Raw genomic sequence first — 16,252 nt, forward strand, 5'->3', positions numbered from 1 at the left:
CCTCCCCCTCCCACTTTTAAATCTCTTACTAGCTCTTCCTTCAGTTAGTCCTGACGAAGGGTCTCGGCCTGAAACATCGACTGTACCTCTTCCTGGAGATGCTGCCTGGCCTGCTGCATTCACCAGTAACTTTGATGTGTGTTGCTTGAATTTTCAGCATCTGCAGAATTCCTCATATTAACCACAGGATATTGTTTGCTCCCTGCTTTTAAAAGCATTTACATTGGTTTAACATTTAACCCTTCTTTAGCAATTCCTGTTAACTATTTTGAGCTCCACCACGTAACCTTCTGCAGGAAACTCCTGTGACTGAAGTTGATTGTATTCCCACAGCAGGAATTTCAGCCACTCGTGGCTCAACAACACACGAACGAGGGTGGGCCTGTATATCTTGCAGTGTTTAGATTATTCTCAGTCCTCAACAATGAGTGTGGGTAGTGGGTAGTGGCTCCATATGTCACTACTACAGGGTGTGATGACCCTTCCTTACACGAGTCCCAGGCTCAGCTGGCTCTGGCTGACAGTACCCGGTATGGGCCCCTATCCAGGGTTACAAATCCCACCGCCTTGTGAGTATCTTCGGGAGAAGAAAGGGCTAAGGAGTAAACCCTACATTAATCCGGAGTGGAGCCCCTAAGGCGGTTGGATGACGTATCACGTCACCTCCCAGCAGCTCCTGCAGCCAAGCTGATGCCAAATGTACTGCTTCGCATTCCTTTGGATCACATCTGCAAGGCCGAGAGGGGGATCTTGATGTCTGGGCAGCCCAGGATCTTCATATTCATCGCCCAGGTCGGCGCCCCGGAGGGTTCATTCCGGTGCTGCCATTAAGCAGCAAAACCAAACTGAGTCCTAAGCTGGGCGCATCCACTGTCTACTTAGACAGATGGAGCCATTACATTACAACAATGAGTAAATATTTTCCATTAAAAATCTACCCACCTGATAATAAGCATGTGTAATAGCCTGTCTGCAGTCACTAGGTGGTCCCCCTAGTAAGTGTTCCAGGTACTTCTTCGCAAATATCAGTGCTTTCTGGTATTGATGAATAACGCAATAGGCTTCAGTCAGGTTCAAGTAGACAGCCTTTTTGCTCTCTGAATTCCAGAACTCTCTGCAGCTCGGAAACAACAGGGCAAGTCAGCATCACACTGATTTATTGCAATGACATAACTCATTAGGAAAAAAACCGTAGACTCAAGAGCAACTAAGGTTGATGTGGTAGCCAAGCATTACAACTGAATATCAAGAGCATCTTACCATTGGATAACTTCAGTAATCCACAATTACATAAGTCATTTAATTCATGAAAGAATGAGTACAGTTTGGCTCAGTTTGTTGTATGCTCATTTTGAGTCGGGTGGGGGGGAGGGTGCAAAGCTCCTCAGCCCCTCTCCAGATCCTGAGCTCACAAAGCATGGCTGACATATTAGTGTACTTCTGGGAGGGGGCAAGTCTTAAAAGCAAGGAGGTTTTCACCGTGCACCAGAGAAATTTGGTCTCTGGAACAAAAATATCCAACCCTATGTAACACTTCCACCATCTGTAAAAGTGACTGACATGGGAACTTAGGAACAGGTGTAGAACATTTAGCTTCTCTTTTTTTTTGGCGTGTGCGTGTGTGTGCATCTGTGTGCGTGAGTGTGCGATGTTGGCGGTACGATGTCTTTTCTCATGCCTTTACAAGGCACGTAGCGAGAGAGAATGACTGTGTGGCGCGCCACTCCTCCCACAGACATTTCGCAGTATTTTTTCCCTTTATTTTACGAGGTCAAGTTGCGATCTCGACACTCAACCTGGCACGGATGGAAAGCGTACTCGGGAGTGGACCCGACTGGATTCGAACCCGGGAACCTTCGTTCCGGGGTCCGGCGCTGATGTCATTGCGCCGCCAGCCAGCCGACCATTTGGCTTCTCATAGAGGCACATAGCACAGAAAAAGGCCTTAGGCCTACTGTGCTAACCGCCAACCACCTAATTACACTAAATAATCTGCAGATGCTGTGATCAAAGCAACACTTTCAGTACGCTGGATGAACTCAGCAGGTCAGGCAGCATCAGTTAGAAGTGATGAGTCGACGTTTCGGGCCGGAACCCTTCGTCAGGACTGAAGAATGAAAGATGGGGAAGGATTTGAAGAATGCTTGTAGCTTCAGTTGAAAGACCAGTAATTTGAAAGACAAAGGGGTGGGGGAGGGGAAGCATTGATGTTATAGCCCTGAAAACAGTGGGTAGCAGAAGGAGGCGGAACCATGAGGGAGCTGGGGGAGGGGGTAGAGTGAAATAGGGATAGAGAAAGGGAGGGGGAGGAAATTACCCGAAGTTGGAGAATTCTATGTTCATACCAAGGGGCTGGAGACTACCTAGACGGTATATGAGGTGTTGCTCCTCCAACCTGAGTTTAGCCTCATCATGGCAGTAGAGGAGGCCAAGTATGGACATATCTGAATGGGAATGGGAAGCAGAGTTGAAGTGGGTGGCTACCGGGAGATCCTGTCTGTTGTGGCAGACGGAGTGGAGGTGCTCGACGAAGCGGTCCCTCAGTCTGTATCGGGTTTCACCGATGTAGAGGAGGCCGCACCGGGAGCACTGGATGCAATAGGTGACCCCAACAGTGAAGTGTTGTCTCACCTGGAAGGACTGTTTGGGGCCCTGAATGGTTGAAAGAGATGAGGTGTAGGGACAGGTGCAGCACTTATGTTTACAGGGATAAGTGCCTGGTGGGAGATCCGTGGGGATGGACGTGCGGATAAGGGAGTCACGGAGGGACTGATCCCTGCAGAAAGCGGCGAGGGGTGGAGAGGGAAAGATATGCTTAGTGGTGGAGTCCTGTTGAAGGTGGCGGAAGTTGCGGAGGATAATGTTCTGGATCCGGAGACTGGTGGGGTGGTAGGTAAGGACAAGGGGAACTCTGTCCCTGTTGTGGTTGCGGGAGGATGGGGTGAGGGCCGAAACTGAAAGTGTCACCTAATTACACTAATTTATTATGAACTAGATATTAATGTTATTAACTGTAACTACATATTATTATATTATGATCTATTGATGCAGTTAAAAATATTAAATATATGAATCCCATTTCTATTCCTGCCACAGTCTCATCAATTCCCCCAGATACTTTGACTCATCTAAACATCAGGCACACTTTACAGTAGTCCTATTAGTCTACCAACCTACGTGTCTTTGGGATATGGGAGGAAACCAGAGTAGCCAGAGGAAACCCACTCAATTATAGGGTGAAGGTGCAACACCACACAGACAGTGGCCAAGGACAGGATTGAACTTGGTTCTCTGGGGCTGTAAGGCAGTGGATTTGCCAACTACACCACTGTGGTACTCTTGATTCTGTTCTGTCGTTCAATACGCTCCGAGCTAACCAGTGATCAGATGTCATACACCTACCTTCCTAAATTCCCCCAACCTGCAGAAGGTTGTAATCTCAGTCAGCTTCAACTTGGGCATTAGCCTTCCTAGCATCCAGGACAGCTTCAAGGAGCGATGCCTCAAAAAGGCAGTATCCATCACGAAGGATCCCCATTATCCAGGACATGCCCTCTTTTCATTGCTACCATCAGGGAGGAGGTACAGGAGCCTGAAGGCACACACTCAACAATTCAAGAATAGTTTCTGCCACTCTGCCATTCGATTTCGGAATGGACATTGAACCCATGAGCACTAACTCACTTTTTTGCACCACCTACTTAATTACTGTAATTCGCAATCTTTATTACTATGTATTGCAAAGTACTGCTGCTGCATAACAAATTTCATGACATATGCCGGTGATACTAAACCTGATTATGATCCTGAACCTTCAGTTAACAAAATTCCTACAGAATTTTTTAGAAGTTCAACACAGAAGTAGATTCAATTGACAGTTTGAGGAAACAAAGAGCAATATTCAGGCTGATCACACTTGCAAACTCCTGGTCAATAGCTTGTACAAGTGGTGATTGATAAGTTCTAAGGTAGAAGGAGTCAATTTTAGAAAACCTAGCACATTTAGTTTTTGCTACATTTACACACTTAGTCCAGCGGTCATGGAGTGTACAGATCTCTTCTTTGTAGAAGTCAGTGTCTTGGACCTCCAGAAGTGGTCCACAGCAGGGGTGATTGATAAGTCGTGGCCTAAGGTAGAAGGAGATGAGGAGAAACTTCAAACTTAGTTGAACTGCACGTGTGTGTAACAAGAGCTGTATAACTCACCTCCTTCTACCTTAGGCCACAAACTTATCAATCACCCCTGCTGTGGATCACTTCTACAAAGAAGGGATCCGTATGGTCCATGACCGCTGGACTAAGTGTGTAAATGTAGGAAGGGACTATATTGAAAAATAAATGAGCTAGGTTTTCTAAAATTGACTCCTTCTACCTTAGGCCACGGACCTATCAATCACCCCTCGTATGTTGCAGCACGTAAAAAGCTCATTAAAACACTTCTCATACCTGAGGAGAGTTTCAATCCCCATAAATTGTCTTCCAAATTACACCAATCTTTATGTGAAATAATTTTTAGTTTTACTTTCATTTAATCCTTACAGCTTTTAACTTAAATCCAGGTCATATTACGATCGAGGTACGTGTTTGTAGACCGGATATTGAACTTTTTACTGTTGGAGTTCGGCCACATTCCACCGAGATACAACACAGGGCGGCACAGGAGGCATTCCTGCCTGTGGCCATCAAACTTGCAGCTCCTCCTGTGGAGGGTCAGACACCCTGAGCTAACAGACTGGTCCTGGACTTATTTTCCATCGGGCATAGTTTGTATTTTGTTGTTTTATTGTTTGTGGTTTTTGTATTGCTATATTTATGCTCTATTCTTGGTTGGTGCGGCTGTAATGAAACCCGATTTCCCTCGGGATCAATAAAGTATATCTATCTATCTATCTATCTAAATTCATGCTCTCATTGATAGACCAGTGTCAAGAGGGGGAAATGGATCCTTACATTTTGGAAAGGGTTAGGTACAGTACCATGGACGTTACATGTTATTGTGAAGTGAAAAGCAAAAGCTAAAGATAGTGAAGCAAATGGCGGGAATACGAAGGGCATAAGCTTCACCTAGACAAACAATCATGTCAGTCAAAACAAGGACACACAATGCAATGAGAGTAAGAGTAGACATTGCAAGCAAGCCAAGGTTGCAGTCTGCTAAAGGAAGCATGCTGGAGTTGGGGCAAGGACACACAATGGAGTTAAAGGAAAGACTTTCGTACAAATGGAAAGACAAAGGAAAGACATTGGTGTTAAAGATTGAATGCAGTGAAGATAAAAATGTACAGTACAAGTTGAGTACACCTTGTCAGAAATGCTTGGGGATGGAAGTGTTTTGCATTTCAGATTTCGGAATATATAATGAGATAGCTTGAGATCACCATCATTTCTGACTCTGATTTTAGCAATCTTTGTCTTACGCTTGCCGTCACACATATGTACTTAACAGTAAAAACTATTACATACCATTTATATAATGAGAATATAATGTGTGCAGGGTAACAGAATGAGCACAGCAGCATCGGGAGAATACCCCAATCAGCTGTCGAATAACAACAAACAACAACAGACTTTCAGTCTCTACCCAACTTGCCATGTTTTGATTAAAAGGTTCCAGTAAACTGTATTTGTATTTTACACTTTTTAGTTTTTATGTAAGATATAAAATCAGTCAGCATTGCAGACTTGTTTTGATGTTAGATTTTCATCAGCGATGATCTTGATAAGCTCAATGAACTTCTCTGCTGATTTTTGATCAGCAGACACTTTAAAAATTTAATGCCGGGCCTTTTTTTGAAATTTATGCAACCAGCCTACAATTATAGTATCTTCAATTTTCAGTTAACCATGATAAACTTTGTGGGTTTCATGATCAGCATACTATTAAGCATCATGTGTTCACTCCAGTGCTGACAAATCCACTCTTTCAATACATGAGTAAGATCTTCATTTTTTCAGTTTATGCCGTGCTTTATTTTCATTAACTTCTATTCATCACATATGTGAGGTTACTTCTCTGAACTGTCTGTAGTGTGCAGAGACTTGCACATCGCTTGGGAACATAGAAACATAGAAAACCTGCAGCACAATACAGGCCCTATGGCCTACAAACTTGAGCCGAACATGTCCCTACCTTAGAAATTACTAGGCTTACCCATAGCCCTCTATTTTTCTAAGCTCCATATACCTATCCAAAAGTCTCTTAAAAGACCCTATCGTATCTGCCTCTACCACTGTTGCCGGCAGTCCATTCCACGCACTCACCACTCTCTGCGTCAAAAAACTTACCCTTGACATCTCCTCTGTACCTACTCCCCAGCACCTTAAACCTGTGTCTTCTTGTGGCAACCATTTCAGCCCTGGGAAAAAGCCTCTTACTATCCACATGATCAATGCCTCTCATCATCTTATACACCTCTGTCAGGTACCTCTCATCCTCTGTTGCTCCAAGGAGAAAAGGCCAAGTTCACTCAACCTATTCTCATAAGGCATACTCCCCAATCCAGGCAACATCCTTGTAAGTCTCCTCTGCACCCTTTCTATGGTTTCCACATCCTTCCTCTAGTGAGGCAACCAGAACTGAGCACAGTACTCCAATGGGGTCTGACCAGGGTCCTATATAGCTGCAACATTACCTCCCGGCTCCTAAATTCAGTTCCGCGATTGATGAAGGCCAATACACCATACGCTTTCTTAACCACAGAGTGAATCTGCGCATCTGCTTTGAGTGTCCTATGGACTCGGACCACAAGATCCCTCTGATCCTCCACACTGCCAAGAGTCTTACCATTAATACTATAGTCTGCCATTATATTTGACCTACCAGAATGAACCATTTCATACTTATCTGGGCTGAACTCCATCTGCCACTTCTCAGCCCAGTTTTGCATCCTATCGATGTCCCGCTGTAACCTCTGACAGTCTTCCACACTATCCACAACACCTCCAACCTTTATGTCGTCAGCAAACTTACTAACCCGTCATCAGCAAACTTATTAGAATGTTCTCTACTCCTTGTAGAATTTTCTAGTTGTAACGTCATGTCAGCGTTCAAATAAATTTTTAGATTTTGGAGGTTTTTGGATTTTGGATTTTCAGATGAGGGGTACTCAATCTGTATTAATTATTTCTATATCTACTTGCCTGCCTTTAATCCAATGAGGAATCTTCAGTGATTTACCTTGTAGATAAAGGTTGCCTTTCATACCTGGATTGATAGTTATCTGGTTGTTGTTCACTTTGCTCCCAAATCGCTAGTAGTTCAAGGAGGTACCGGATGACTTCTTCAGGACATCCAATTTTCCTATGTAGCTCTGCCAGACCTTCACAGCACTGCAATGACAACCCAAGCAACATCTTACACAACTCTTCAATTTCAAACAAAAACTTTAATATTTAAGACCAGAATAGGTTTCAACTTGGGAAGGTAGCATGGGGAAATTCATTGTTGTACACTAACTAAAGTGTCTATTTATTGGACTAATATATAAATCAATAGAACTGCAGAAGTCTGAAATAAGATGCAATCTGACCTGCAACTATTTCCAGCATTTTCTGGTTTATTATTATGGGCGAAGAGCCATCCTGGTGCGCTACATCATGTGAGATGTAAAGCAATGCTCTTACATTGAATGTGATATACTGAAACACCAAGCATTGGGACTTGATCTCCAGGTGTCCATTTTAAGGATGATACATATTCTCCCTTCTGCACTGTCAGAATATTTGTGTAATCCCTACATTCTCCTTCAGTGCATCTCTGTTATAATTGGTCCTCTGCCATCTCATAATAAATACATTTTAGAATACTACTGTTATCTGATTGTTACTTGAATGTAAGACGTTGTGCTGGTTGAACTGGATGTGGCTCACCATCCCAACCTGGCAGGTCCCTTGTGCCAGGTGCAGAGGCTAATCAAGTTGACCCTTTACTGTTGGGAGAATTCCATCAAGGTATAGCAAGGCCTCAGCCCCTGCTGGTGGAGCATCCAGATGTCCTCAATAGGAAGCAAAACTGGAGGTAAAAACTTGGAGACTGTAAAATCTCCAGGGTATTTTTTAACATTTTTACAGTTTTTATATGCCTTTAATTTTAGGGCATTAAGAACCTATTAAAATTACTGAAAATGAGTAAAAGCATTAAAATTAGAAATAATTTAATGATTAAAATCTAAAGATAAATTAGTTAGCAATAGATTAACACTTTTTCCTCCTAATCTCTAGGCCAGGAGTCTCTGTTCTGAGATAGGACTCCACTCTGCACAGGCTCTGTTGTTGGACTCTATATGGTCCAGCAATGGATCAGAGTTCAAGTGTTACGCAGCACACCCTGTACCAACAACCAGCCCAGGTAACTGTGGACTTGACTACCTGGAAGTGACAGAACATCAGACATTCTCCTCAGAACACCAGTGAAGGCTAAAACAATATGGTATAATAATTGTGCAGCTCTTGCTGATTAATTTTACTACATCTATTACAGTACTGTATACAAGAAACATTCTTGCCAATTGGCATGATCACAATTCCTGGGAATAGAAATTCACAACTGATCTAGTTTGGCTAGATGACCTTGGCAGTGAATGCGTGCTTTTTGGCTACAATGCTGGGTCCTGCCCTTCCCTATGTTACTGCATCCCATGATAAATCAGGAGGAAAAACTGAAGGCCGACATTGCCTTGTTTTGTACCTTGACTTTTACTTCAGTGCTGCTCAGCTTCGTTGCTAATCTTAGACAGTTTTCATAGGCTGTTTTGGTCATGTTGTTTTCATTGAGTGCTGAATAAGAATTAGCATGGATCAGGTAGAACTGCATTCTGATCGAATCGCTCATTGTTGAATTATAAAGCTGGATGGCTGAGCTGGCCAACTGAATGCAGAGATCATACAATGATGCATCAAACAGCAGTGTCCCAATCTTGAGAAGCACCTCATCCAATCCTAAACAGTAGATATATGGTTACCTTAACAACGTCAAGACTGTCGTAATTCAAAAGTTTCAAAACAAAAAATTGCTGAGCTGGAAATCTAAAATAAAAACAGAAGGTACTGGATACACTCATCAGGTCAAGCAGCATCTATAGAGAAACAGAATTAGTGCTCCAGGTATCAGAATTAGGCGTTTCATGAATGAAAGAATACTTTTTGAAAAGATTGTTTCTCATTTGTTTTGGAAATTCAAATGACTCTTATAGAATCTTATCAGGTAACATCTTCCAACTAGCCTTTCTGTGAAAACATTCTCTCTGATTCTCACTAAACTGCCTCCCTCTTATCTCTTATTTTAGGCATTCCAACCACGAGAGAGAAAAAAATTCTTACTATCTATCCAACAAATTGTATCTGTCTCAAAATTTTGTACAATTCTACTGATCTCGCATAGGAATTTCTTCCTGGTCTATCTTGAGTGACTGTACTTTGAAGTATCAGCTTTATCAGAAAATCCTTCAAAATAACATACACGTCAGGTTCCCAGAATCAGCCAAGCATGTTCTCAGGATAGAGACCCGGACGGACTGGAGAAGCAAGATCCAGTCTTCTCTTAGGAACCAAGCCTAGTCTGATCCCTGGGGCCAGGCCTGACTTGTTCCCAAAGGTGTACCCAAGTGGGCATAGGAAATGTGGGGTAGAGAGGGTCATGGGAGGCAATAGCAAAAGCCACCCCTCCCTCGATTTCAGTCGTAGTTTTCATAGCATCCTAGTTGGATTCATACATTTGTAAATGATTGATAATGTTTTCAACTATTCCTTTTAGTTGTAGTTAGCCTGGAGATCTGACCCATTTCTATAGCCTCTGTTCACTTTTTCTTTTGGGAATATTAACATTCCAGATCAAAGGAATAGGGAAGAAACAATTTTCTTGGTTAAGGTTAGTTTTTTCCTCCTTCACAGTTCCCTGTGGCTTCCCTTTATAAAGAGGAACCAATACTTAGAATGAGTTTTTCTTCCATCGGTAACACTCGACCCTAGGTTGCTGAGACTAACTACCTTCTGTTTATTGTTCTACCTCTATTTATTTGCTTATACAACTAGCAACAGAAAGAAATTTATAGATAGTACATGGACGATGAAGATGCAATAATTTTTCTCGAGGAAGTACAAAGAAAATAGAGAATGGGGTTCTTTAGATAAAGAAATGACAATGGCTTGAGGTGAACATTGCAAGCAGTCTAGCCCATCTAGCCCTTTATGTGAAAAGAATGGAAATTTTCATAGGAGGAAGTGACATCATTGATTCCTGGAGAAGGACACAGAACAGGAAAATGAGGTAATATGTGATTTTGTTGCTGGTAGTAGGGCCAATCAGATATTGGATGGTGGTTAAAGACATGAAATACAAATACGAATCTCATGTAAAAAGAGCGAATATTCTCACAAATTCTAGTGAACAATTCACAATCTACATGACCCTTGTTATTAACAGAATTATTGAATCAAACACACATTAAGTTGCGCAAACAACAGGAATTCTGCAGATGTTGAAAATTCAAGCAACACACATCAAAGTTGCTGGTGAACACAGCAGGCCAGGCAGCATCTCTAGGAAGAGGTACAGTTGACGTTTCAGGCCGAGACCCTTCGTCAGGACTAACTGAAGGAAGAGTTAGTAAGAGATTTGAAAGTGGGAGGGGGAGGGGAATATCCAAAATGATAGGAGAAGACAGGAGGGGGAGGGATGGAGCCAAGAGCTGGACAGGTGATTGGTAAAGGGGATATGAGAGGATCATGGGACAGGAGGTCTGGGGAAAAAGACAAGTGGGGGGGGAACCCAGAGGATGGGCAAGGGGTATAGTCAGAGGGACAGAGGGAGAAAAAGGAGAGTGAGAGAAAGAATGTGTGTATAAAAATAAATAATGGATGAGGTACGAGGGGGAGGTGGGGCATTAGCGGAAGTTAGAGAAGTCGATGTTCATGCCATCAGGTTGGAGGCTATCCAGACCTTTCAAATCTCTTACTAACTCTTCCTTCAGTTAGTCCTGACGAAGGGTCTTGGCCTGAAACGTCGACTGTACCTCTTCCTAGAGATGCTGCCTGGCCTGCTGCGTTCACCAGCAACTTTGACACATTAAGTTGAATGCTTTAAGAGGGAGCAGCCTTGAATTGTGAGGTCATAACCAAAACTCTGACGATCCTCTGAAGGATTATAGATTCAGAGAGATATATAGCAGAGAAACAGGTCTGTGGGTACAACTTATCCATACCAAACTAGATGTTTATTTAATCTAACCCCCAATTTCCTTCATTTAGCCCACATCTCTCTAAATCTATGCTATCCATTAATTGGCTGGCATTAGAGCTATTCATATCAACCTAATAATAATAATAATAAATACTCCATTGATTCCGAGTGGGAAATTCTTTCATCACAGAAGCAACATTTAAAAACACACTTAGCAGTGTGTAGACTTTAATAATAAAGAACAGAATAACAATATACATAATAATAATTTACCAATGAGCAATAATTTGCAATAGTGTGCAACAATAATGTAGAAAATAATAAAACAGAGACTATTCAGCCTTGCCGAAGTGTGAGACATGACAGACTTAAACAATTACAAAAAAAAGTCAAAGAGGCTGATTTTGTAACAGAATACAAGTAGCTGAGAAGATAGTGATTAGGAAGAATGAGTATAGTGTACTTAAAATCATAAGGTAATTTTATGTAAGCAACAATTGAAAATCAGAAGGCAAGGCTAAATGTGCATGAGACTGAACTAGAAAAGTGATCCATTTGAATTACTAGAGCTTGGAGAGGCCGTTTTAGGAACATCATGCACAGCTTGCTGCAAAGATATCAAAAGATCGAATTGTTATATTGTTTGAATTTGGAAACCTATAATAATCTAAGTATTAACCAGCTGCATAATTTAATTGTGTAAATAAATTTACAAAATAACAAACCGCTGGCGGAATTCAGAGCGTCAAACAGCATCTGTGGTGAGAGAGAACTGTCAACATTTTGGGTCAAGATCCTGCTTCAGGACTGAGAGGGGAGAGGGAAGACAGCCAGTATAAAGATGAGAGAGGGAGAGATGAGACGGGGTCTGGTGGGTGCCAGGTGAACAGAGGAGGGAAGAAACAGTTGCTGCTAAGTGAAGAGTGGGGTAAGGGTGGAGTTGGGAAACAGTAAGGTGTATGATAATTGGCACCACTTCCTACACCCATTCAGAACTTGCCAATCTTATTATCTTCATTACTACCATTTCTGACACTTCTCTCCCTTTTCTGGATCTCTCTGAGTTCATCTCAGGAGACAAACTATCCATTAACATTTACTATAAGCCCACATACTCCCACAGGCACTACACAGCACCTCTTTCCACCCTGTCTCTTGTAGAGATGCAACCCTTTCTCCATCTCTAGATGGAATCGAAGAATTACAGTAGAAGGGGAACATTTCCATTAGGAGAGAAAGGATTGCAGAGAATATGCCTTGATGGTTGAGCTAGGGATGGGTAAAATTATGGACTAGAATAAGTAAGAAGACAGCAGATTACGCAAGGTGATTTGGGGTTGGATTAGGTGAGGAAACATGTTAAGGACATTGGCTAGAGAGAATGAAAGAACATCAGACTGGGGTGGACAAGAGGATGAGCAACTGGGATTGTCAGGTTGAAATGGAGACAACAGGCTGGAATGGTAAGGGAAGGTCATGCTAGGACTGGAAATGGGGTCAGGCTGGGATATCAGTAGAGGATTTAGAACAGGGATCAGGATGAAATTCTGCTCAGTTAGTTAATAGGGAAGTCAGAAAAAAACTATACTGAGGATTGATAGAATGGTATGATACAGACAGTGGAGTATCTAATAGAAACACAGGTAAGTAAAACATAAATGTACTCAGCTGAGGAAGGTTTCCAGGCAAGATCTGCTCAGATAGGCCCACTGTCAATAAGGATGAAGCAGAACCCGTAAGCCTTGTGCCGGTATGAGTAACTCATGCATTGGTACACAAAAATGCCAAAGTAGTACTGTATCCCAGTGTGTAAAGCATGCCTGCCGACACTACCATGTACGATTACTACATCACAGGTACCATTAATCTAGAACAAAAATCTTGCACCTGGAGCAGTAGGAGTAAACCTTTGATTTTCCTTTTTGTTTCACTGAAATTCAGTGGCATGGTGCTAAAGAATATGGTGCCATGCAATGCAATTTCTGGGCACAACAGTGAACCCTTTACAGTAAACTAATTACAATGAGCTTTAAAACAGAAGGATATTTTCTCAGTTCAAAGACAAATCTTTCTATATTGAAAATATTGTACAATCCTTCATAGACAGTGAAAATTTATTTCTGGTACTGCAGAGTTGAGCAGTAAAACCTAACCTCAATATTCTGCTAGATATTATCTTTAATTTTGTCCTTGTACCATTACATGTTGAAAGCATTGTTGTGGCCAGACATACCTGTAGGAAAGAATTCTATCTGTACCTACATTATCAGGACCTGGTAACTGTACAGAGAAAGCAGTTGGTGGCCAATATGTTCTGAATGTGACTATTGACTGAAAGTTTAATATGCCAGCATGTTAAACTTACACTAAGGTTATGATTATTTTGTCATGAAAGTTACATAAAATTTATGTTAACTTAAATTTATATTAAATCATGTTTGTCATATTAATAATGTACTGTGCTGCTACTGCAAAAAAATTGTCAAAATATTTATCCTCTTTGTATGCTTCCTATGACAATAGACTTGAAACGAGAGAGCTGTAATTTTAATCATGTCTTTACTTCTCTGACACTCTGTAGCTTCAGATATGTGGTCTTTATTGTCAAAGCCTTTGGAGATGGTAATAATCAAAGTCTATTCAGTGAAACATCACTAGAGGAGCATTTAAGCATGCAAACAATGAGATACCATAGAAACACTGCTGTGTCTCTGCTCATCTCATTGCATAGAGTGGTAGGGAGAGAAAGAAAGATGTTGCCAGCTGCTCCATTAGGGTACTGTAATTGTTCAATTTGAAATAAAGGTATAGCACCACAGGTAGGTAAATACTGGTCTCTTGTTGTTCATTGCACCACTGGTTGAGACTTTTGCACAAATAAGTCAATTGCCAACCTTTTGTAAATTTAGGCAGAGAGTGGAAAACTAAGTGAAAGATTCTGGCTTTAAGGGCTCTTTAGAACAGGAGTTTGGAAATGGAGTACCTTTGTCATCACAGTAATTCTCCTCCGATTCATTGTTACATAGTTTCTTGGTGATCTTGTAAAGTTCTTTTACAAGATCATTCTGATGCACTGGATCACGTTCCAGACAATGAAGCATGGACCAGAAAGCCTTATGGAAATTACCAAGGCACCCATTAGCCAGAGATAACAAGTAATAATTCTGTAATGGAATAAAATCATCAATTTTTAGCACAACAAAGCACAACGAATTTCACTATTCATTTAACTCCCCCGTCTTCAACTACAGAGATCTTCTCATTGTTACTTAAACCTGTTTCCCTCCTCGCCTTCCCAATGTGCAGTCCTCAGATTTTTAATGAGCCAAGTTGCGAAACACCAAACACTTAATAAATAAGGCAAAGGATTTAAAAGAACTTTTGGAGGTCTTCTGCAAGAATGGAAGCAAATACCTTTGTGGTCTGCGTGTGCTTTGCAGCTGGTTTTCTCAGGCCCTCTGGTCTGAGGGATCAGGCAGAAGTTCCCCCTTCAGCACTTGAATAAAGTGGAAGTGGCGAAAGGGGCTGAGTAATGAATGCCGGCTATGTTGATGACAGGTAGATCCCGAAAATTAAGCAAAATTAGCTTGCAGCCCTTGGGACGTAATATGGAAGTCAACAATTAAGATAACAAGCCTTGATATTTTACACTTAGTGGAACTTTATTAGGTGCTCCCTGTACCTCCTGAGTGTATGTTTTGTGGTCTTCTGCTGCTACAGCCCATCCACTTCAAGGATTGATGTATCATGCATTCAGAGATGCCCTTCTGCACACCACTGCATTAAGGAGCAGGTGTATGGATGTACCTAATAAAGTGGCTAGTGAGTGTATATTAGAACTGGCCAGTAACATTATCAATCTCAGTTTTTCTTTCTGAATGCTTTCAGATTCCAGCATCTATTATATTTTAGTTCCCTTTCCTGTATGGGTGTGTGTGTTCATTCCTTACATTGACCAGTCCACATAATGTCAGCAAATCCTCACTATAATTACTGTAACAGGTCAGTAAGTGAATGCCTCAGCAGCCTTATTAGGACTGAGTAGCAAATGCTGATATCCCAGCAGAATCTCTTATTGATAATTGTGATACACTGCCTTTCTGCAACTGATCATTTCAGTGTACTTCATGCAACAATCATGAAATCATTTTCTATCCTATCTAATCCAGAACTTCAGTCAGATTTCTAGCACGTGCTCTTCTTTGATGTTCATTTTATCTTTTGGTGGTTATTTGAGTTCCCGAATATTGAAGTCCTGTCTCTGATACCTACCACTTGCAGCAGATGCTGAGGTTGACAACGGTGAAATGGGATGCCTGCTTCTGTATCTCCATTGTTGTCGCCATTTCTCCTCGAGCAGTGGCGGGATTCAGTCGTCACTTCTACTTCAAGGGTTACTGGCATGTTGTCAGTTAGCTAGGGTCAACTTCAACAGCTGTGCTGACCTTTATAGATTATTTGCAGTTAATGGTTACCAACACGATTGGTACCGACTGAGTATACAGCAGTACAAACATCATACACTAATGGCATTGGAAAAGTCTGTGAGAATCCCGAACATTCTTTTATTAGAGTGCATGTTTATAGGGGCAGTTTAATTTCCAAACCCATGACCACTCTGTTGATGGCATTGTGGATGTGGTTTGCTACAAATAACTGCAATCTCCTTGTACTGGTAAATAAAGACATTTAGACAGATCTTTTAAGTCCAAGATATAAGAGAAATAAATGTGTTTTTTTATTTCTGCACACTCAGTATTATTAGTAGACTTCTCCCCCCACCCCCCAGTATTGAGTTGGCTAGATTGCATGGGTGGGTTTTCCCACAAGCTTTACCTGTGGAACGTCAGGCTGGATTTGAATCAGGATTTCTCCGTCAGATCTTGCATCCTCATACTGCTTCACCTGGATGAATGCCACTGCCCGGCAGGATAATAGCTCACAGTTCTTCGGATCCAACATGAGACCCTGGGTGTAGCTATGCACTGCCTCCTGGTAACTTGCCTTCTTCAACGCTTCATCTCCCTGCACCTGCAGGCACGCAACCTGCAACAAACACATGGTTAGCAACAGGTA

General features: G+C 41.8%; 1 protein-coding gene across 1 annotated transcript in view; it reads right to left on the reverse strand.

Annotated features, from left to right (window-relative positions):
- The window catches only part of LOC140186436 (uncharacterized), a 258,955-nt gene that overhangs the window by 216,529 nt on the left and 26,174 nt on the right, over positions 1–16,252 (reverse strand). The window contains exons 3-7 of the mRNA XM_072240706.1: positions 16,013–16,222; positions 14,160–14,340; positions 8,687–8,937; positions 7,205–7,329; positions 943–1,114 (exon numbers count right to left, since the gene is read on the reverse strand). Of these exons, the coding sequence (XP_072096807.1) occupies positions 943–1,114; positions 7,205–7,329; positions 8,687–8,937; positions 14,160–14,340; positions 16,013–16,222 (939 nt within the window). The remainder of the gene's footprint in view (positions 1–942; positions 1,115–7,204; positions 7,330–8,686; positions 8,938–14,159; positions 14,341–16,012; positions 16,223–16,252) is intronic.

This window comes from Mobula birostris, chromosome 22 (assembly GCF_030028105.1).
Source record: "Mobula birostris isolate sMobBir1 chromosome 22, sMobBir1.hap1, whole genome shotgun sequence".
NCBI lineage: Eukaryota > Metazoa > Chordata > Chondrichthyes > Myliobatiformes > Myliobatidae > Mobula > Mobula birostris.